The sequence below is a fragment of the Sturnus vulgaris genome, chromosome 3 (genome assembly GCF_052056855.1).
Source record: "Sturnus vulgaris isolate bStuVul1 chromosome 3, bStuVul1.hap1, whole genome shotgun sequence".
Lineage (NCBI taxonomy): Eukaryota > Metazoa > Chordata > Aves > Passeriformes > Sturnidae > Sturnus > Sturnus vulgaris.
Window position 1 is genome coordinate 108,340,027 of NC_142245.1, and position 21,972 is coordinate 108,361,998.

Consider the following 21,972-nt stretch of genomic DNA (forward strand, 5'->3'; position numbering starts at 1 on the left):
TCTTATCCTCTCTCTGTGCACTTCTGGGAAGAATCTGGCTTTCTCTTCAATAACCAGCCCCATTAGGAAGTGCAAGTCTGCAGTCAGGTCTTGCCCTTAATCTTTGCCAGACTAAACAAACGCAGTTTCATTACCCTTCTGTGTTATGTGCTCCAGCCCTCTAATCATCTTGGTGGTCCTCTCGGTGAACTCTCTTCAGTTTTTCAGCATCTGTGTCTGACTGGGATTTCCGTGAGGGCTGGGGAGATAGGAATCATCAGTCCCTTGGCTGCTGAAGTGAGGAGGATTTCAGTACATGCTTGGAGTGTCTCTAAGTGCTTTCCTGGAGCTGGAACAAAGCTGTAACCACAGAGGTTTTGAAGTTGCTCAGGGTCTTGTTCAGCTGGGTTTTGAGCAACACCAAGGACAGAGATTACACAATTTCACGGTAAAAGGATCTGGGACAGCTCACAAATTGTCCTTAGGAGGCGACTGTTTCTCATTGTTGACTTTAAAGAGATGCAAACATTGATAGTTCAGATTTTGATGTAAACTTAATTGCCCTATTATGAGGTTGATGCCTGCAAGATAATGTCCTTACACAGTCTGTCTCAGCTTAGATCTGCTTCTGTAGGGGTGGGTGGCGAGTCAGGTGTGAGCAGGGTAGAGCAGGTATACTCTCCTCTGCTCATTGGTGTAGGAGTTTAGGTTTGCTTGAGGATGTTGTATGGGCATTGTGGTGGTAAATGTGTTCAGTATTCCAAGTCGAGAAGGCAGAAGTGGGTAAACTTTGTATCACCCACATTAGAACTGGGTAAATTCCCATTTCCTGTATTTACTCTGGAGACCACCAGTTTTCAGATGAGTGGATGTTTCCCCTGATGACTGAAATGTTCTCAGACCCGATTTTGAGGAGTGTGATGTGGTGCTAAAATATGGGGATTTTTGTGTTTTTTATAGCTCCAAGTCACCTGAAAACATCAAACTGTTTTTGAGTCAATTTTACCCTTCTCAGTGATGGGCATATTAGATTAACACTTCAAAAGCTTCCAGCTCACATCAGCCTCCTGATTGTGCCTTCCAATCTTCCTTTGATATTTTGGTTGAGAACTAGGTGAAGGGTTGGAGTGACCATGAGATAATAGCCATGTGTCCTGTCTGCACGTGAGCTATGCTGAGAGTTGCTCCAATTATTGATGATCCTGTCCCCCTCTGTCTTACCTGAAAAACATCTTGATACCCAGACTGGGTCAAGCCTGAATGAAGAATAACTCCATTGCACTCTTAGTGTTAGGTCTAGTGTCTTAATAGAAAGAAACAGACTTTAAAATTCCAGCCAGCCCCTCTGCCTCAGTTGGACAGGCTGTTGAAAGGCTCTTTGTATTACTGTTGGTTTTGGAAATCCCTGGATCACAGAGCTGTATGTGAGGCTCTGAGCAGCAGATCAGTCTCTTTTAGCTGTTGTTCCCAGATGGGAAGTATCCCAGGAGCTTACATTTTTTTTTCCTTTTCCTGTGGGGAACAAGAGCTGCTAGGAGAAATTAATTCAGTCTTGTGAGATCTTAGAGTCACTAAGCTCTGAAAGCTGCTTTTTGGAATTGCTAATTTGTTTTTGGCAATTATTCGTGCTGTCCTACTCTTTGCAGTCCTGAGGAAGATTTCCATCCCACCTAAAATGCTCCGTTCTTTGGATAATAATTCTGCTTGACCCCTATGATTTTAAAAACAATTTATAGAAGGCTTTTGGTGCTTTCCCCCACATCTTAGCCAAGATATAACAGTTCTGTTGTTCCTCAATGCACAGAAAATAATGTCTACACTGAAATTGTATCCAAGAAGTTTCCCTCCTTGTTTTGGTGGCTGTTGTGGAAACCCAAGATTTGTGCCCTTGGTTTATCCTCTGGGAGGGACAGTTCTGCTCCACAGAACCCAAGGCATTCTGCCAATTCCCCATTGTTGTTTTCATCCCCTGACCTTTCTCCTGGCTTATCCCCCTCCCACCTCAAGTGTGAGAGGCAGTGGAAGGAAGATGGAGTTACAGCTTCCTAGACATTTGGCTGTTTTGTCTTTTGTACATCACTGTGGCTGACAGAACGTTACTTTTTTTCTTCAGAAAATGCCTTGCATGCTAATCTCAGTGCATTAGCTGATCACAACATAAATGCTTGTCCATTAATCCAATGCCTTCCTGTGTGTCTTTCATCTCCATGCTCTCCAGTGTTCTCCTGTTTCACTTTTCCCCCTCTTTTGTCTTTAACTCTGCTTAATACAATCCACCTCAGTGCCACAACTCTAGGCTACAGAAACAAGGACAGATACTGTAATCAGACTGATGGACTCAGTTAATAAACCTCCACCTGATTCTGAAGTGCTCTGCAAAGTCCAGTCTTCATGGGACTGTGACCATGATGTCCCTTTCCACTATTTCTTTATCTGCTAATAATAGAAGCCTATTGACTTTTGTGCTGTACTAACATGTTAATATGCTTCAGCTTATTTCCAGAGAATTTAACAATTGCCATCATTATTACTATAATTATTATTATTATTATTATTATTATTATTATTATTATTATTATTATTATTATTATTATTATTATTATTATTATTATTATTGCTCTTTTACTTTCTGATATTTTGGGTAGTTTGAGAGAAAAACTCAGTGCAAAGTAGGCTTGGGATTTCTCTGGCCTAACTTCTTCTGAGTCTACCATGCAGATTTCTGTATCTGAGATCCTGGGCTCTCTGTATAGGCACTGCAGAGATGTACGAACCCTAAACATCATGCAAGAGCAGCTGTAGCAGCTTGAGCCAAAGGACCGTCATAACCACTCTGGACAACCTGTTCTAGTGTCTGACCAACCTCACAGCTCAAGTACTTCTTAAATCAGGAGCTGTATGTGAGTTCATTGGTTCTTGATGGATTTTTCTTCCCTTCATGGATGTTATGGTATTTTTAGTCCGTGTGAATGCAGAAGTGCAGTGGCCACAAGTGCCACCGTTCAGCTTTGCAGGCAGTAAGAAAATGCCCCCTTTTGTTTCACTTTTTAATTTCAATTGAAAGAAACAGCACTTTCAATCCCTTCATCTCCCTTCCTCACTTCCACTTTCTGTGTGGTCTCTCTAACCTCCCAGTTGAATGTCTTCCAGGTAGAGGAGGGTTAGTTGCAATTTAACACCTTTCTCTTAAATGTCTCTGAGTTCTCTGCATGATTTCTGAGTGGTGAGAGAGGGACATGGATCTAGAAATGCTGACAGTCTTCTGAGTATGAATATTGAATGATTATACAGTGACACCATGGTGGTTTCTGCATTGCCTTCTGTTCCTGCCTAACAATTCCTAGGGGAATTGTATTTTTTTCCTGGTTATTAATGAGTATTGGTTTTTACATTTTCACAGAACTTTTACTACTCCAAGACTCTTATCATGTGTTACTTTGTTTTACTTGGGATTTTTGACCAAACTTCAGTACCTGCAGTAAACTTGGCAGACCTTTCACTGCGTGACACTTCAGTCCCAGGCTGGGTGTGTGCTTTAGCATAAGACATTACAGGAATGCCTGCCTGATTTTTCTCCTTTTTGCTGAGAGATTGCTTGTGGTGATCCAGGAAGGCCTTTGTTGAGATTTGGAGACATAACTTCAGAAGGAGTAGTCAAGCAGGCTACAGGGGAATGCTGTTGGTTGTGAAACATCTGGGCACTAAGTCATTATGTAAAACTCATAACAAATTTTTCAGATTTTGTTATCTAAAACTCTGTTCCTGTAGCACTCTCCATGTTTGCATCAGAGTAAATCTAATTAATAAACACAGATGTGAAGACTAAACAAATCCTGAAAGGTGATATTGTTACAGTGCTTACTCAGCAGTCAGAGTGCCAAGCGCCATTTCCATTGTCTGGAGCAGCAGTTTGCTTGAATGATAACATTGTTGATAAAGGCCAGTGATGCTGCTTGTGCAGGAGATGTACCTGGGAGAGCTTTTTCTTGCTTCCCTGAACTCTGTTGCAGGACAATTCAAGTATAACTAATGGGCATCTCTGTGTGAGCAGAGCTGAGATGATGCTGAAATGCACCTGGGGTGATGACAAACAGAATTTCTACTCTGAATAAAGGTTTGCCTTTTTTTCCCCAAGCAGTTTTAAAGGAGACTGGGGCTTGTCAATGCATCCTGAGAAGCCATTAAATAACAGAATGGCTGAGGTTGGAAAAACACAGAATCATAAAATAATTTAATTTAAAAAGACCTCTAACATCTTCTTGTCCAGCCTATCTCCTTAGAGCAAGGTCACCTACAGCAGGTTGTTCGGGGCTCTTTCTATCTGGATCTTGAATATCTGGAAGGTTGGAGACTCCATGATGTCTCTAGGCAACCCATTCCAGAGTTTGATCACTCTCACAGCTACACATACATGTTTAAATGGAATATCCTATATTTGATTTTTTTCCCCATTGCTTCTTGTTCATTCACTGGATACCAATGAGAAGAGTCTGGCTCTGTATTCTTTACTCCCTGTCCCATCAGTTATTTATACACATTGACAAGATCCCCCTTGTCCAGTCTAAGCAGTCCCAGCTTTCTCAGCCTCTCTTATATAACAGATGCTCCATCCCTTGAGTGTTGTGGCCCTTTGATGGACCCAGACCAGTGTGCCAGTTTCTTTTTGCACAAGGATATTCAGAATTGAATACAACACTCCAGCTGGGTCTCACCAGTGCTGAGGGGCAGTTTTACCTCTCCTGACCTGCTGCTGATGCTCCTACCAAAGGCTGGCTTTGCTGTCAGGGCCCATTACTGGCTCATGGTCAACTTGGCATCTACCAGGACACCCTGATTCTTTTATACCAAGCTGCTTTTCAGCCTGTTTTCCCCCAACATTTTGCACAGGGATATTCCTCCCTATGAGAAGTCTTGGCATTTTCCTTTAGTTAAAATTAATGAGATTCCTGTTTGCTCATTTCTGCAGACTTCAGGACATTCAAGATTCCCTCTGAATGATGGAACAATCATCTGGTCTATCAACTGCTCCTTCCTGTTCTGTGTCATCTGCAAGTATGCAGATGCCATGTACAGGTTCAGAGGTGTTCCTTAGTGTAAGAAAACATAACATTAGCCTCAACAGCAGAAAACCTGGGGGCAGGTTCCTGTCCTGACCCAAACCAGGATAGTGTAGGAGGGAATATTCTTTAAAGGTGTCTGAAGAGAAAAAAAGGCAAACAAGCAAAAGCCAAAAAACAAATCACCTTTTCGGGAGAGGGTTGACGTGTCTGAATCCAGCATGGAGTTGGGCTACAGCTGGGACGTGCACTCAGATGCAGCAACTCGGAAATGCTCCCAGGTATTGCAGCTTAATCACAGCCTTTCACTGTAACACTGTCCATATATGAGCACAGTCCTCACTGACTTCCAGCAGCTGTCCCTGAATCTGTTTGGGCCTGTGCTGTGTTTTGGTCTGGGATACAATAGGTACGAGGAAAACGTGCACTGTGGATGTAGCTGCTGTTACAGCTGTGAGGCAAAGAGCCCTTCAAAGTGTTACTGTGCTATAGAAATCCCTTTCTCTAACTTATTAGTCAAAACAACTGCTCTGTGTCAAAGCAACACAAATAGCATTTAGCCAGAAAGCTTTTCTAGCTGCTGTTTCTCTGGGGCCTGTCTGCCCTGCCTGACTGCTGTCCCCATACAAGGGGTGAGTGCAGTACTTGGCTTCATAAATTCCACTGTCGGCTTGCTATTGTCCCTTTGTTCTTCGTTGCCAAGGAAGCCAAATATTATTTCTGTCCTTGAAAGAAGTTGCAAATATGGGGAATGGCTTCAGTAAAAGGTGGGAAGAAATACCTTTTGTATTCTCTCTTATTGCCTTTATAGAGCTGATTTGGGTGATGTGGTAGAATGGGCCTGTTCTGTCTTTTCTCTGTTAGTCAGATGTCTTTATTATTATTATTAACTTATATTCCAGACGAAGCAGTTCCCTCTCTTTGTATATCCTTTCATCCCTTTTGTCACATCCTGAAGTGCTACTGAGTGCTCCTGAATAAAGATCAGTCTGCATTTATGTCTCTTTATATCCAGGCTTTCTGTGACCTCTGCTACTTCACATTCACAGGCCCTGATGTTTTTTTCCCTGGTCTTCCCATGGATATAGACGTATGATCATCCTCAGTTGATATTTAGAAAACTGAGGTGCAAGTGATACTGATAGCAGATGAAGTGTACTGGGAAGTCCATCTGGCCCTGTGGCTTCCAGCCAGAGGTGACCATTCTTGATCACAGAATCAGAGAATAGTTTTTAAAGACCACCTTGTTCCAAACCCCTGCCATGAGCACAGACACCTTCCACTAGACCAGGTTGCTCAAAGCTTTCCACTTGAGCACCAGGAAGGTAGAGCTTCTTTAGCAGGTAGAAAAGAAACTCCTGCATTAATACTTGATCTTCAGCCCAAGGTACAGAGATGGTCCTGCCTTTACTCCCAAGTGCTAATTTCCTGTCTTTCCCAGGAGGATCATGTGGTAACTTGAGTTTAGGTGAATTCAGGCTGCTTGGGCAGTGTTACAGCTTGGACTGGTGATGCTCAAGATGCCTGTCTATTGATAGTATTGTTTATATCAAACAATAACAGAGCAATTTACCTGTGAAATCATCATTCCTGCTATCCTGACAACATTTATCATGGCTTAAAGTTGTCCAGTTGCTGGTGAATAATAAATTCCCTTTTGGCTTAAGTCAATGGCTTAAACAGCAGATGCTGATCTGGCAGTTTTGCCTGGCTGTGGCAGATGCAACACACTGCATGTTCTGTTAAGGCAGTACTTGAGGTTTGTAGCCAGGTCATCAGAGATAGAGCACATCAGAAATTATTATTAAAATTATTAACTTATGAAAATCCGCTTTTTTATCTTCTTTTTTTTTTTTTTTTTTTTTTTTTTTTACCCCCTTCTTTTGACAGCCTCTCTGAGCTCCCATTTTTTCCTGGAACTTTTAAAAAATCTTTTTGCAAGCAGGTATGATTTGGAACTAATAGACCACATGAGGACATAAGGACAGGTCACTTACAAATGGATAGTCTTGCTCAAAATCTTTAACTTTTCTCCTTTTTACTATTTTAAGGCTGCTCTCTGTTCCTCCAGTTTCAAGTGACCCAGTCTCCACAATCCTTCCAGCTGATTCTTGATGTCAGGATAAGCTCCTGAGAGCACACTTCTAATTGACAAATGAGAAAGATTTTTCTTTCTGTATGTCTACTCTAACCCGTGTCTTCTTTTGTTTTCCCTTTTTAATTTCCTTCTTTTTCCCTTACTCTGCTTTATCCTTTCACTGTTTAGCCTTTTCTATCTTGTCTCAGTCTCCACTCATTTTCTTTCCTCTCTTGGGGTTCATAAAGCTGCCAAGGCCTGGCCAAAGCAAAGAGAAATATGCATTTCACAGGCGAAGGTCATGCAGAGGGCAGCATCATAGCTCTTACTGCAGGTCCTGGGGAAAAGGATGCACGTTTGTTTCAGAGCTGTTGCTTTCATTAAATTTGACAAATCTACTCTCAATAAGAATAAATAAATAAAATATGGAATGTAAAGCAGAAGGAAAAGGGAGATGTGAAAATCCCAGTGCTGGAAAAAGCTTTTGCCTAACTTTTGGATTGTCTTGGGAGGTGAGTTCTGGGACAATTAAGCATGAGGTCTCTAGTCTGGAGGGAAATCACAAACTGGGTTCTCTGCAGTGTCTCAGAAGAGCTCATGCTGTATGTCTGTGAGTAATAGCTGCCCTTCCCAACATAGGCTGTGATTTGTCATTATCCCCCAAAATTTTCTGCTTTTTCACTGGAAAAATTGCCAGGTGGAAAAGCAACCCAGTGATTTGACCTCCTTGGATGTGGAGATTGTCAACCCTACCTATCGTTGCACAGCACCAAATGAGACAGGCCTTGAATTTTAGTTTGCAAGGCAAAAAAGATTCTAATAAAAATGACCATTGTAGTGCTGAACTGCTTTTTAAAATCAGTGGGGGAGGCTACAACCTGACTGGAAGAATTTTCTTGTAGGAAAGCTCTTCCCTGCCAAGTTGGTATTTGCTCATGCAAGTCACACTGTATTATTTCATGCAAGGTAACGGGATTTCAGATTTGCTCTCTGGGATCACAAGAACTGTTCAACATTTTCACCTGCCAGTTGAAATCTACATTGTTCAGGGATGTGTGGTCACTCTGAGAGCCCCAGAGCTGGCTCCTGGCACTGTGTGCAAAGCACTCACATCTGCCTGTGATGGCTTTAGCAGCAGCTCCCATGGGGTTATGCACTTTTGCTTTCCCTCCTGCCATTTGCCCCAGTCTAAATAAATCTGCCATTGCCCTGTACTCATAGTCTTGTCAAAATAATTTATTCTGAATGGGCAGAAACCTGTTTATCCAGTGTTGGTGTTTCTTAGACCTTGTCAGATTGTCGTGGCTGAGGTCTTGATTTGCTTAAAGGAATGGTCAGTCTGCATAAAGTCTTGTCTGTCACTTGTGTGGTCAAATAACCACTTTCTTTGTCCCAGTGTGATATGCTGTGCAAAAGCTTTCTATTAATTTGGGTGGTAGCAGGATACTTCCCTGTCACTCTCAGTAAAGCTGTGGGCAAAGGCCAGGCTGATTTTAGGAACATCTTCTGCTGTAGCTCTGCTGAGGCTCACAGTTATATAATAGCTGATTTAAAGCTCTCTTGCTGCATGTTCTGGTACAAAACCAAACCCTTTCCTCTGTGTTTGCAATGGTGAAAACCTGGGTTTTGGTGAAATTGGACCATTCTCAAACTTCCCAAATTGCTGCTCTGTGTCTCATTGTCACACTGTGTGGGGACATGAAGGAGCTACCAGAGATAAGCATAATCTGCTTTCATGACAGATGCCAAATATTTCCAGAGAAATTTTCTTTGGTATGTGGTGAACTGGTAAATCCCATGCTTTCTAAATATTAGAGATAAAAAAAAGGGTTCATTAATTTGACATCAGGGTGCATCAGGGGGCTGCTGTCAGGCACTGTGCTTGCCAGCATTGACTTCTGATATAGCTGAGGGCCCAGAAAGGGATTTGATGGAGATAGAGGTGCCAAATGGCACAAATTTGATTTCAAGAATTTTGGTGTCTGGACCAGAAGGTGCAGAACAGTTATCAGTCTCTTGCCGTAAGACATTGTAGTACTTCTAGGAAAGGCTGTGTGTGGGGACAGATCCTGTTTGAACTCTTAAACCTGGCTGCAGAAAGACACCAAGCTTTGGGATTGTTTTATTTTTTCTTAGCTAAGCTCTTTCCATTTACATTTTAATTTTGTAATGATGTTGAATTTTTCATAAGAATTTATCACCTGAAGGGGTGGGATCAAAAGGAATTTATTGTGGAAATTCAAATCCAAATGAACACCAGTGAGACTTTTAAACATGAGGAAAGGTGCATTAGTAGTCATACATGTATCATGAAGTGTTATATGGGTATAATTATGGCAGACTAGTTATATCACTGTAGTTTTGCTGTTAAAAAACTCTTCTATATAAACCACCTAGATAAAACTGTCCTTTAGATAAAATAAATCTGTTATAACTTAATTTAGAAGAGCTGCATGGCTGTGATAATGTAAGTTCTTTATTGCTACTTAGAATGCAGTGGCAAGGCCAGAGTGAGCAGTGCTGTGATTTATGTGTGGGATGACAGTGTTTTGGAAAGGACTTGGTTGAGAGCCAAGGACAAGGAGCCAGTTGAAGCTGCTCAGGAAGTATCAGCCGTGTAGTTCCCTCAGCTGTAAAGCCATGACCTTAAGCCCAGCTGCAGCTGTATCTCTGGGATGAAATAGTGCCCAGCTTGTCACAGTGCGTGGAATTGACCTTTGGGGGCTGTTGGAACTACAGTCTAAATCTCTCTCAAAATCACAGCTCTCATTCTTTGAGTACTGAACAAACCCCATAAGGCTTCCCAAGACAACTTGGTTATGCTATAAGATGTATTTTATAAATTTGATTGCACTATGTGCAATATACTTTATGTATTTGACACATAATACATACTACTGCAACTTATCCTTTTTTTTTTCAATTGAAGCAAGACATTAATATTTATAATGCTGTAACACTACCATATTACTTCTATAGTATATTAATATTTATGAAGTTATGACATTATTCTAACAAAGCATTCTAAGAAATTTAGTACTGCAAAAAATGAACTCCTCAGCTGTAATGGGGCTCAGGCTCTCTGCAATTTAAATTAGGTAAAATATTCTGCATAGTTGCTTGGTTTTTTTTAACGCACGTGTGTGTGCATATGTCTACATATAAATATATTTCTTATATACACACACATATGTACACACACGCGGAATTTTAGTGGGAAGAGTTAGGAGTTGCCACATCTGTCAGGCTGATAGAGGCAGAGCAGCAAGAGCCCTGTGACCCCAGGTGCAGCAGCTGTGGTGCTGAGCAGCTATTCCTGACAGAATGTGGGTGGGTCAGGCAGATCACTCAGATCACAGGCAGAAACTCAGCTTCCACACAAACACAAACAGCACCAGTGGCCTCATCCTGCTCCCCTCTCCAGCTGAGCAGGATGAAAGCCTGTTAGTAGGAAATATGCACGTACATTCAATGTGGATCCCCTGAAAACTGGCCCAGAGAGTCCATGTGGCACTCGGCTCTGTGATCCCCAGTGACCTCACACAGATGGGAGCATGCAGAGGGGCGTCTTTATTGGCTCCTGGTCTTCCCATAGCTATCCTGGACCTCCTGTAGACAACTCAAAGCCTCTCTGGTCTCAGCAGTATTTGTCTTGTGGCTGCTTTCATACCTGCCTCCCAAAGCTTTTATTCTACTTGCCAGCCAGCCCAGCTTGATAGTCAGCAGTGGTCACAGATGTAGCTACACACTGAGCACCCATCTCCTGCTCCAGTGGCTGGCAGGACACATCCATGGACACTCTGACCTGTGCTCCACCTATGGTTGCTGTCACCTCCATACATCACATGCACACAAATCACTGGAAGAGGCTTAGATCTGAAACAAGGGAGCAGGAATAAGTAATGGAAGAGGGGGTTGCAAGCTGATGAAGTCCTGGTGCGGTGCCTTCCAACCAAATTCTCTGTACTGGCAAATTTTGTTGCAAAGTCGTGGCTGCTTGCAACTCTGCAGCTAGGCAAATGAGTTTTTTTAGAAATTCCTGAAATCCAAAGGAAGTGGATGGTCAACAGCTTGAATCACTGGTTATGATACTGGTGCACAGTTCTAGGAGAAACTCTGACAAACTGGAGGGAGTCCAGTGGAGGGCCAGGAGGATAGTTTGAACCTGGAGCACATGGCATGGGAGGAATAGTGGAGAGGAGAAAGCTAAACAGTATTCAGGTGCTTCCTTCTGATTCCTGCAAATGGCTGTACATAAACCAAAGCTGGGCTCCTCTTAGAGGTGCAAGCTAACAAGGCAGGAGGCAAGAAACATGAGTTGTGACAGGGGAAATTATGAGCACCTATTTGAAAAAAAATTGAAAAAAATTCGAATGGCAAGGGTGGTGAAGCCCTGGCAGAGGTGCTCAGAGGTTGGGGAATCCCTGTTGTTGGGATTCCTGAATAAGGTGCTGAGCAGCTTGATTTCATTTTGATATTGACCCTACTCCAAGCAGCAGTTTGGGCTGGGTGAGCTGCAGGAGGTCCTTCCAGGATAAATATTCCCTGATTCAGGCATTTAAAAAAACAAAAAAAAATCTTAAACTCTGTCCATTTGTCTTTTCAAAATGTGGAATATCAGAAAAAAATAAATCTCTCTAGATGTAAAGGATTTTAAAAATTGTTTTGGAAAAAAAGTAAGCTCTCAAGAAACTATGGATTTATGGGACAGTAAAAAAAATTCATCTAAGATGATATTCAAACAGCACAAAATATTTTTGTATTGAATTTTTAGACCTATTGTTTAAAGTTCTAGACCAAAATTGCTTGCAGTTGGAGTTGCTTTTTTAATTCTCTAGAGTAATTCCAACTGTCTGTGGAAAAGCTGTAGTGTTTGATTAAATTTTGTAGGAGTTTAGAGTTAGGGAATTTAAGGGAATAATTAGCAATAATCCTCAATAGTATCTGTGTAATATTCATGCCTGCAGAATTGAAAATGACAGTGTTTTTATTCCTGTCACCCCTAGCCTTCACCAATCTAACTTCCAGTACTTTCTCATCCCTACACAAACCTGGGAGACCTATGAAATACTGATCAGCATTTACAAAACCTTACCTTGTTTAACCTTGAAATGTTGGCATTCAGCTGCAGTTCTAAATTAACTCTTCGTTCAAGACCATTTTTTTTAGTTAACACTGGATGCCTTTTGGAGCTGTAGCTGAGGTACAGAACATCAGATAGTGGGCAGGGAACTGTTGACTTAAAATAAAAATATTTTCCTAAATATGCTTACAAGATATTCAAGTTTGTTCAGAGCTGTATGCTATCTGAAAGGTAAAAGGCTTGGGGAGTAACTGAACTGAAAGCAAATCTCTCTGTAGAAGGATTGTAATAGCACACTTCAATCTCCAGCATTAGTAACAAAGCAAAACAAACCCTACTTGTCTGTACTGGGCTGCTCTGTGATTTGAGAGAGCTGCTTTTACTGCTGCAACCACAGGATTATCAGTAATGCCTGCTATGAAATGTATTAATTGAGTTCCCTGCTCTGGCTTCAAGCCTTGCCTGGGGTCACATTTCAGCCCATCCTCGTGGCTGTCACTCGACTCCACTGGCTCTGCACTGTTTCTTTGAGATGTTACGAGTATCAGTGCTCTGCCCACAAAGAATAAGCTGAAATTCTCCAGTCCACGACCTGCCTGAAAACCAGTGTGGTTTAGGGGTTGTCTGAACTCCAGGAAAGTATTTGATTAAGGTATCTCCTGGAAAAAGTTCTGTTTCACATTCAGTATCTGTATAAGATCTGCAAGGGAGCTGAGGAAATTAGAAGAAAATGGCAACAGATACTGAAAAAAACCAATATAGGTTTGGAAAATAAGCAGATTAAAAATAAAAGAATTTGTGTCAACCAGCAACAAGGGAATATTTAATTCACTAGCAGTTAATTGCAGTGATTCCATGTGTTTCAGATACTGGGAAATTGCTTATTTCTAAGTATAAAGTCCTTTTTTTTTAGAGGTTGGTTTGTCTCTATGATATACATGTACTCCTGTATTTGTAACCACAAGAGCTCAAAATGAGATATTTTAAGAAGACATTACAATAGCTTGGAAATAGCTCGATGCTGATGTTTATGAAGTTCTGGCATTAATTACATATAGAAGTTCATTAAACATTAGAATCCTTCAAATTTTCTTGTAATTTATTAGAAGTTTTGGATCACATCCAAACTATAAAAAGAGTTAGTTCTATTGTGATTGTCTCTATTCTTCCAGCACATTCCTACAGAGATGTTCCCTGGTGAAAGACAAAGGCTCTGCTCTGAGGATTGGCAAGCTAGTGCATTGCTATGTGCCTTGTCAAGCAAAACTAGAACTGGTTTTAGTGGAAGCAGGAGAAGAGAACTTGCTGGTTTTAGACAGCCATGGTTAAATGGGATATATGAATGAATATTTGTGTGCTTTAGTGTTATTATAGAACAGTTACAGACTCATAGACTCATGGAATCATAGAACAGTTTGCATTGGAAGGGACCTTAAAGACCATCTCATTCCAAGTCCCTGCATGGGGAGGGACATCTTCCACTACCCCAGGTTGCTCCAAGCTCTGTCCAACCTGGCCTTGAACTCTTCCAGGGATGGGGCAGCCACAGCTTCTCTGTGCAACCTGTGCCAGTGCCTCACCACCCTCACAGTAAAGAATTTCTTTCTAAGAGGAGACTTTTCTAGTTTAAAGCCATTCTATCTTGTCCTATCACTTCATGTCCCTGTGAAGTGCCCCTCTCTGGACTTGTTGTAAAGCCCCTTTATGTACTGGAGGCTGTATTTTCCTACTTCTGGATGGGGTGGAAGCTCTTATGCCATCTGTGCTTTTGTGAACTGCTCCATCAGCTGTTTTGGTTTCAAAAAGGAAGGGCTGTAGCTCCATGAGAGTAATAAAAGAGGATGTTTAGTTTTACAGTTCCTGTAAAATGGTGATATTCTGTATGAAACTGCTATGTTTCTCTAACAAATCCCTTATGTTAGAATTTAGAACTGACTGTTGAATGGGAACTGAATCAACAGTCCTGGAGAGGCAATGGTTCAGATGATTCTTGGGAGCTGACATTGCTGGGAGGGGTACAGTTACAGTCAGCAATAAGCATTGTGTTTGGTGAGTAGTGTAGCATAATTGCTGATGACTGATAGGAGGTAAACCTCACACTTTGGAAAAATAAATTGCAAGTGGTGTTTGAAGGGAACTTTTCCTTCTTTTTTGAGGGAAAAATGTTCTATCATTTTTGTGATGCATTTCTTTTGGTTGCTTATTCTGTCTCCAGAGTGTAAATTCCTTCTTTGGTGGTGACACTGTTTTTTTGGTTTTTTTTAAATTAAAGAGACGTTTAACTCTGGAGTTCTATACATTGATTTAATTTGGGAGCAGGAAAGCCCACCATCAAAGATTCCACATCCTTGACACAATCCTTAAGAGAAGTGCTAACCCCAAAACGTTTTTGTTATCCCAGGTTTTCAAAACATGAAGCATTTAAAAAAGGTTTGATGGGCTTAATTCTTTAGATTTCTTTGTTGCTTTTAACATGTTTTCAAATGAAATACATATTTTTTTAAGAAAAGCTCAAATTACCACCTGCTCTAGCATTGTCTTACCCTGCCATTAAAGTCCTCAAACATCTGCAATTGGCTTCATATTTAAGTATTTCATTCAGCAAAAAGAGTCCCAGTAGTTCCCTCCCTGGCATCACATGTAAGGTTATAAAAGGCTACGTGGAGACTTGTTACTGAAAATTCAACAAGAGTCCTGAAAATAATTCAGATTTTGGGTTACTGAACCATGAATCAATGGGTAATGAAATGCCAACACTTTCAAAAGAACTACCAATGAAATAGTACAAATCTGATACATTTAAAGAGAAAAAAGAAAAAGCAATAATTCTCTACAGCCTTTTGCACTTTGAAGAACATCATCTCCTCTGTGACCATGCCCGTGCCTAATCCAGTGTCTTCTCTCTGACAGTGGTCAGTGCCAGAGTTTCAGACATTGTGCTTTGTTTATTATGAGTCAGTCACCATCAAAGCGTTCAATCCCTTCAATATCTTGAGCTTGAGTGAACTCAAGTTATTTTGAGGTTGCTGATGGAAGATGAGAGGAAGGAGCTGTTTCAACAAGTGACTGCACTAATTGCAGGGGCTGAAACCTTCCCTGATCCTGAATTGGCAATCTGAAAGGCATGCTGTAGGAGGCTGTTCTGACAGAGTAGTTGAATATGCAGAGGAGACTGTAGAGTCTTGACTGCACTTTGGTTGTATTTCTCTGGCTCCTTAATAGAGTGGCCTTGGGGAAAAGTCCTAATGCACTGGAGTACCAGCATGGAAAGTGCATTTCAATATTTTGTGTTGTATTCTGATTATATTTCTGCTTTGCTTGCCCTGATGGCCATCCTGTGTAGTTGCCTTACTTTTGAGGGAGAGGACTGAACTAATTCCAGGACTAGGTGTGCAGCACCCCCACGGCATGTATTCTACCAGCTGGGGAAGGAAGTCCACTCCAGTAGTTCATTTTGTCCCAGAGTGCTTCCTTGAACAAGTGAGATAAAGGCACTAATTAAATAGTGTTTTTCCTGATCTGATGCAGCCCTGTCACTCAGTCTGATAACTGGGGCTGTGTCTCAGCTATTTTCTTGTGAGCAAATGCTGCCCTTGGGACTTGGAAATTAATATGCTGACTTGAGTAAATATTTATTTGGCACACACCTCGAGGCACTACAGCAACAGAACTGTTAAGTAAGAACTACAGGCTAAAATTTAGAGAAATCAAAGAATCCAGCCCTCAGAGTGGCAGCTTGAATGATGAACCTAAATTACTTTGTGTTGGTTTTCTCTAAGAACAGTAATTGCAGTTGTTTTAGACACGTTGAAATTTGTTGAAACTGGTGGTCTTTCACAGCACTCGTGAGCTAGGTTTTGGTGTTGGCATGGAAGAAGAGCTATTCCCAGTAAAATGTCTGGATATGTGTCATCTAAAAGTAAAAAAAATGAGGAAAGTGGGATCTAATTACTCTTTTAAAGTTTTTGAAAAACTAGTTTTATGTTTCCTTTTAGGAATTTTTCCAGGGATTGTTTCTTTTAATTGTTTTGTCTTTTTTCTCTATTATCTCTTAAGAGTATAGCAGCAGCCATACCACCATGTCCTCTGTCTTCCTTCACAGAGGAAGATAGGAACAGGCATTGTGGCTGCTTGTAGGCTTGTGTTGGTGGCAGTAGTGGGAAGGGGACTTCCAAACCCATTGCAAAGAGGAGATCTGTGGGGTTGAATGGAGCCATGTCTGACACTGATGTGGGACATGCTGTAGTGCTCCCTGTATGGATGTCTCTGTATCAGCATCAGGGAGGCTTCCCTGAGTGTGGCAAAATCAGGATTGTTTGTGAGTTCCCATGGCAACCTGGATGTAATCAACCCTTTTGACTCAGTGTAATTTTAATCAGACTTTGTCCCCCTGCTTTATTCTTGTCAACACCTTCATTATAGTGAATAACATAATCCTCTAAGAAACAAGGAGACATTTGGTTCTGTGCAGTGTTTTCCTTCTAAAAAGATTGTGACTGTGCAGAATTAGAGAGGAATCAAAGTTCTGAGGAAGTGTCAAAGGCCTAGAACAGAAGGTGCAGCCAGAAGAATTGAAATGGTATAATGTGAAAGGAGATCAAAGATGTGACTGGTATGCCATGATGGAATAGGGCCTCATACAAGAATTGTAGCCCTGCTTTCCCCTTGGTGACTCTGCATTTGGACCTTTTTTCCCATGATCATTGGTTTATAGGAAAAGTGAGGTTGGAAGGGACTTTTCTCTAGTCTAATCTACTGCTCTAGAATGTCAGACCAGGTGGCTCAGGGCTTTATCCAGTAATGTCTTGAAAACTCCCAATAATGTGGGCTGCACAGCTTCTCTGGGCAAGCTGTTCCACTGCTTGACTGCTCTCTGAAGAAGTTGCTCCATCTATCTGGTCTAAAACTCTCCTGTTTCTTATTGTGCCTGGTATTTCTCATTCTTCTACCCTGAAGAGCCTGGCTCCATCTCTGATAACCTCACAGTAGATACTGGCAGGCTGCTGTTTTTTTCCCCCAAAGATGTCTCTTCTCCAGGCTGAAGAAGCCACTTCTTGCAGGGGAAGTGTTCCAGCTTCCAGCCTTTTTGGTGGCTTTCTGTACTCACCCCAGTTTATTGAAATCTGTCTTGTATTGGGGGGCCAGAAATTGTATGTGGCATCTAGACTGAGTCTAAATCATGAGTCTGGCTCAGCTGCTTTTCCTGTAAACTTGACAGATATGCTGATGTAAATAAGTTGTATTATTTGACTAAGAGTTTAGAGCATCCAAATGTTGCTTCCACTAAGGATATGAAACATGGCTGAAGGTCAAATCACCAAGTGTCCCTAATCTCCCTGTCATTGTGTCTTTCCTTTGCAGCTTTGTGAGATGAGTAATAAAAATCTGCATCCCTCATTGCCTGTTCTTTTGTGTTTGTTGGCTGCACTGCCATAAATCACCTAAATGTTAACTACTTTTCACTAATGATGGTTTTTGTCACGGTTTTTGCAGGTTACATATCACAGGTACTAAAGAATTACACTGACCGTGCCTGTGATGGAGAATATGTGTCCCTGAGATGTCCCCACAGAACCACCATCAGCATCCAGTCTTCTTTTTATGGCCGAATTGTACCAAGTCATCAGCTGTGTCCTTCTCGCTATCCCCACTCCTATGCAACTTTAATTAAAGAAGATGTTGCCTGTTCAGTTGGCACTTCTCTTCAGGTATTGTTAAAATGCACTTCTTAATTTTGAACTTCACCTTTCCTTGGCCAGGCAGCAGCTCTCAGTGTTGGTGCTGCACAGATCTCTGTAAGCAGGGCTACCCAGCACAGGAGCTCTGCCATCTCACACAGCTTAGTGGATAATTCATCCTTGTAGTTTAGACAGGACTCAATTAGATTTTGGTGGTGGATTTCTTAGTTTTCCTGCAACTCTAGTCAGTAACAGTTGAGGAATATGGTTGAAGGGGCTGCATTATGTTTGACTGGGTTTGAAGAGCATTATTTTTATAGTTTTCCTTCCCAATTATTAGCTTTTTCAACACATTCAGAAATTGCTGTAGCATTCTTTTTGCTTTAGATCCTATTTCAAGAGGCTTTTACTTTGGTAACTTGAAACCCAGAGAGAATCCTTGGCTTTACTTCTTGTGACTCATTTGGCTCTTAGGCCAGTGTAAGTGGTCATATATCACTTAAACTCGTAACATCCCCCAGTAGTTAATCAGCTGTGACCATTTGTGCAGGGAAAGTTGTCTCTGTGTATTGTCCCAAGAGCACATGTGACGTCAAGAAATCAAAGGATTATTTGGAAGGTGCCAGTGTTACTCAACTGCTAGTAGGAACAACTAAAATTAGAAACATGAGTTGGCCGATGTTGTTGGGATGAACAGGGTCTGCTCCTGGGTGTTGAAGCAAGCACAAGTTTTTCCAAGTGTTGGATTTGGGACTGCGAAAACTTTTGGGCAAAGCTCTCAGTCATCTCGTGTGTTTATAGCTTAGAATCAATAATAACTCATAATAAAAATTTATACCAGACTAGATTAATGAACCTACAGGGTTAGTGAGTAATTTCTTTTATAATTTGGATAAAGGCCAGAGTTTTCCACATCACTTCTCACTCTTGCATCCAGAGTTTTAAGAGACATTTACAGCATTTTTTAAAAAGTTGATGTGAGTGCTTTGGCACTCCAAATATCAGTGTTAAGTTCTCAAGAATTTGCACAAGGTTGTTTTTTGGGTGCAGTGTAACCCTTTAACTGACAGATTTGAAGTTGCCCTCATGACACTCCCACTGCACAGCAAAGGACTGAGCTGTAGTACGGGAGGACGTGCTCCTTATCAGTGGAAGGTTTTCCCAGATATGATAACAAAAGTCCATAATGAAACAGAAGAGAGGCAATTGTGTTGTTTAGGGTGGGAAAACATGGAGAGAAAGCTTAGGCAGAGGCTAGCCTTCCCTCTTTTATTGATTTACTGAAAAATTTACCTTCAACATCTCATTTACCAAGGTGATTGATAGCTATGAGCATCGCCTCAACCCTTGTGGGTGAGTGGCCCATTTAAGGCACCAGGAAGAACTTGAGGGAAGATATTACCCTAGGCTTTCCCTTTCATGGTTTATGTGTAGGAGGGATTGAAAAGAAATCCTTACCTGCCTCTCTTAGTTTTTTATGTCCTCAGATCTGTTCCCCATTAGCTTTGCCTTCAATACTTAGACGATTTGTAATTCCCAGTCCCTGTTTATCAGAGTGAGAATTGTGGTCCCTGTAGGTAGTCCTGCAGCAGAGCTCTTGTGCAGTACATTTGATACATGACTGAGACCAAAACACTTTTATTAACCCATTTTTGGGGATGCAGATGTGCTGGGAAAGCAGCTGACATTCTCTCTTCTGCCACAAATTTCTTTCCTGAGTCTTTTTGGAGGAGACTCACAGCCTCTTTGGTGCCCCCAGATGTGGCTTTGATCCCTCCCTGTGTTGTGATTGTCCAAGGTAGGATGAGTCTGAATGCCAGAGATGAATCTCATCTTCTCTCTCAGTTCTGGAGGGGTAAGCCAGGAACTCCACAAGCTGAATGGCAAGCTGCCTGCAGCTCACTGGTAGGAAATGCATGTGTGTAGGAAAATTGGAAAGCTGTAGACAAGGAAATTGCGTGTATTTTTGTGGTTTTGCAACTCAGATATATGGCTGCTACAGGCAGAACCAATTGTGTGTATATTCTGGTTGTCAGTAATTGAAAAAGTCAGCCAAACCAAACCCTTCATAACCAAGTATATAAAATCATTGTGTCTAATCAAACCCATGACTGTATAAATTTGCTGCTTCTCTTGAGAGTGGTCTGGAAGGAGTGTGAGGGGCATTTATTAACTCTGTTCCCTGCAAACACTAGCTGTGTGTGTAAACTCCCATTTACAATCTCTCTCCACTGTAAATATCCAGTTCGTTGTTTCTATGTTAAAATGGGAAAAGAAGGAGTTGATTACACTAAGAGAACCACTACTAATTCTGCTTTATGTGAATTAGTGTGATTGGCTGCCAGGATTCCTTGCTTTAGTCACTTGTTTTTGTTTGCAGACCACCTGGGAGAGTATGTATGAGACATTAAGGCAGTGACCCAGTGACCCCAGACTACACATATCTGTTATTCCAACACTGTAATGTCAGATTCAGTGAGAGCTTTCCAAATGCACAAAGAATTTGGACATTCATAGAATCATCACAGATTCATGGAATGGTCTGGGTTGGAAGGGACCTTAAAGATCATCTTGTTCCAACCCCCTGCCATGGGCAGGGACAGCTTCCAGATCAGGCTGCCCAAAGCCCCATCCAATCTGGCCTTGAACACTTCCATGGATGGGACAGCCAGAACTGGGAAGTCTGCTCCAGTGCCTCACCATGCTCTGAGTAAAGAATTTCTTCCTAATATCTAATCTACACTCACCCTTCTTCACCTCAAGGCCTTTCCCCCTTGTTGTATGACTGCACACCCTTCTTGTAAGCCACTTGTAAGCCCCCTTTAGGAACTGGAAGGATGAATTCTGCATCAGTACTTTTGATGCCACTTGTTTTCAGCAGTGAACCACTCTAGGTTTGTATGGAAGAATGTCTAATGGTTGGCTAAAATGATTGCTTATTACCAGAAAACTATATTACACTTTACAGCTGATTACCTCTAATTTTATCATTTTGATAAACTGGCAGAAAATAAAACCACAGCTTATTTGTAAGAAAAACAGAAAGCCCTGGATAACGACTTAATTTATTGTGCTTCTGCCCCCTGAAATTTATCAAAGACATTGAGGGCTAACTTCTCTCTTCATATGCACAGGTATTGAAATCAGCAGATGGATGCTCCTTCAAGGGCAATATTTTACTGTGTCACTCATTTCCCCAAGAGGAGCTGTGCTTGGAAGGTGCTCTGGGGCTGAATCCTGACTCCTCTTAGAAAGATTAGCTAATCTGGGGAGGGCCTGTGGGCATGGCCTGTGCCCTGGGTCTCTTTCAACACTCTCCAGGACATCCAGTCCTTGGTGACAAGAATCACTAGTGCTGCTGATGTGGTATTTCCTTTTGTCCTTTGGGTGAGAGACAGGACACCTCTGCTGCCACGATCTTCTGTTGCTCCAGCAGCCCTACAAAAGGGAGCAGATTCCTTGTATGCTGACCACAGGATTCCCTGAACTCTTCCTCCCCTTTTTAAAAAGTTTCATACACCAGGAAGGTTTCTGTTAAACAAACAAACAAAAAAATTAAAAAAAAGAAGCAAAAGCGAGCTGACCTCTTTGCTGATGGAAAGATGAGATAAACTTTCCAGAAATGGCTCTCAAAGCACAGGCCAGCTGTTGATCACAAAAAGAGAGGGCTGGTGTTGCTGTTTCCAAAGTGGATTTTGTTTTCCCCAGTTATTCTGGGGAATTAGATTCCCCAGATTAAAAGTAAAATACCAAGTAAAAGGAAACATTCCCAACTGCTTCAGCTTTCTTGGCAGGCCAAGGACAATGGCTCCTGACATGTCTAGTCACCAGATGTTGCATGGTCTCACTGATGTCACAGCCCTAAGTGGCTTCAACATGAATGAGAAAGGGCCCTTTCTCATGACTGAACATTCATAAGATGATGATGGTCAGGGGGAAAGAAGGAAGAAATTGGTAGAAAGGAAGAATAATGGTCATCAGTACCACTGGGAGGAGAACTCATTATTATATTGCATATTCGAACTCCACAGTTTCTAGGCAGTTTGAACAGGGAAGCTTTCAGTCTCAAAAATGTCAGTGAACTAAAGAGTAGTATGG

The 21,972-nt window shown here is 41.6% G+C and overlaps 1 protein-coding gene across 3 annotated transcripts in view; it reads left to right on the forward strand.

Moving 5' to 3' along the window:
• EVA1A (eva-1 homolog A, regulator of programmed cell death) overlaps positions 1-21,972 on the forward strand; it is a 201,926-nt gene that overhangs the window by 38,019 nt on the left and 141,935 nt on the right. For all 3 annotated transcript variants that reach the window (XM_088162487.1, XM_088162486.1, XM_014872954.2), the window contains exon 2: positions 17,690-17,904. In XM_088162487.1, coding sequence (XP_088018613.1) covers positions 17,690-17,904 — 215 coding nt within the window. The remainder of the gene's footprint in view (positions 1-17,689; positions 17,905-21,972) is intronic.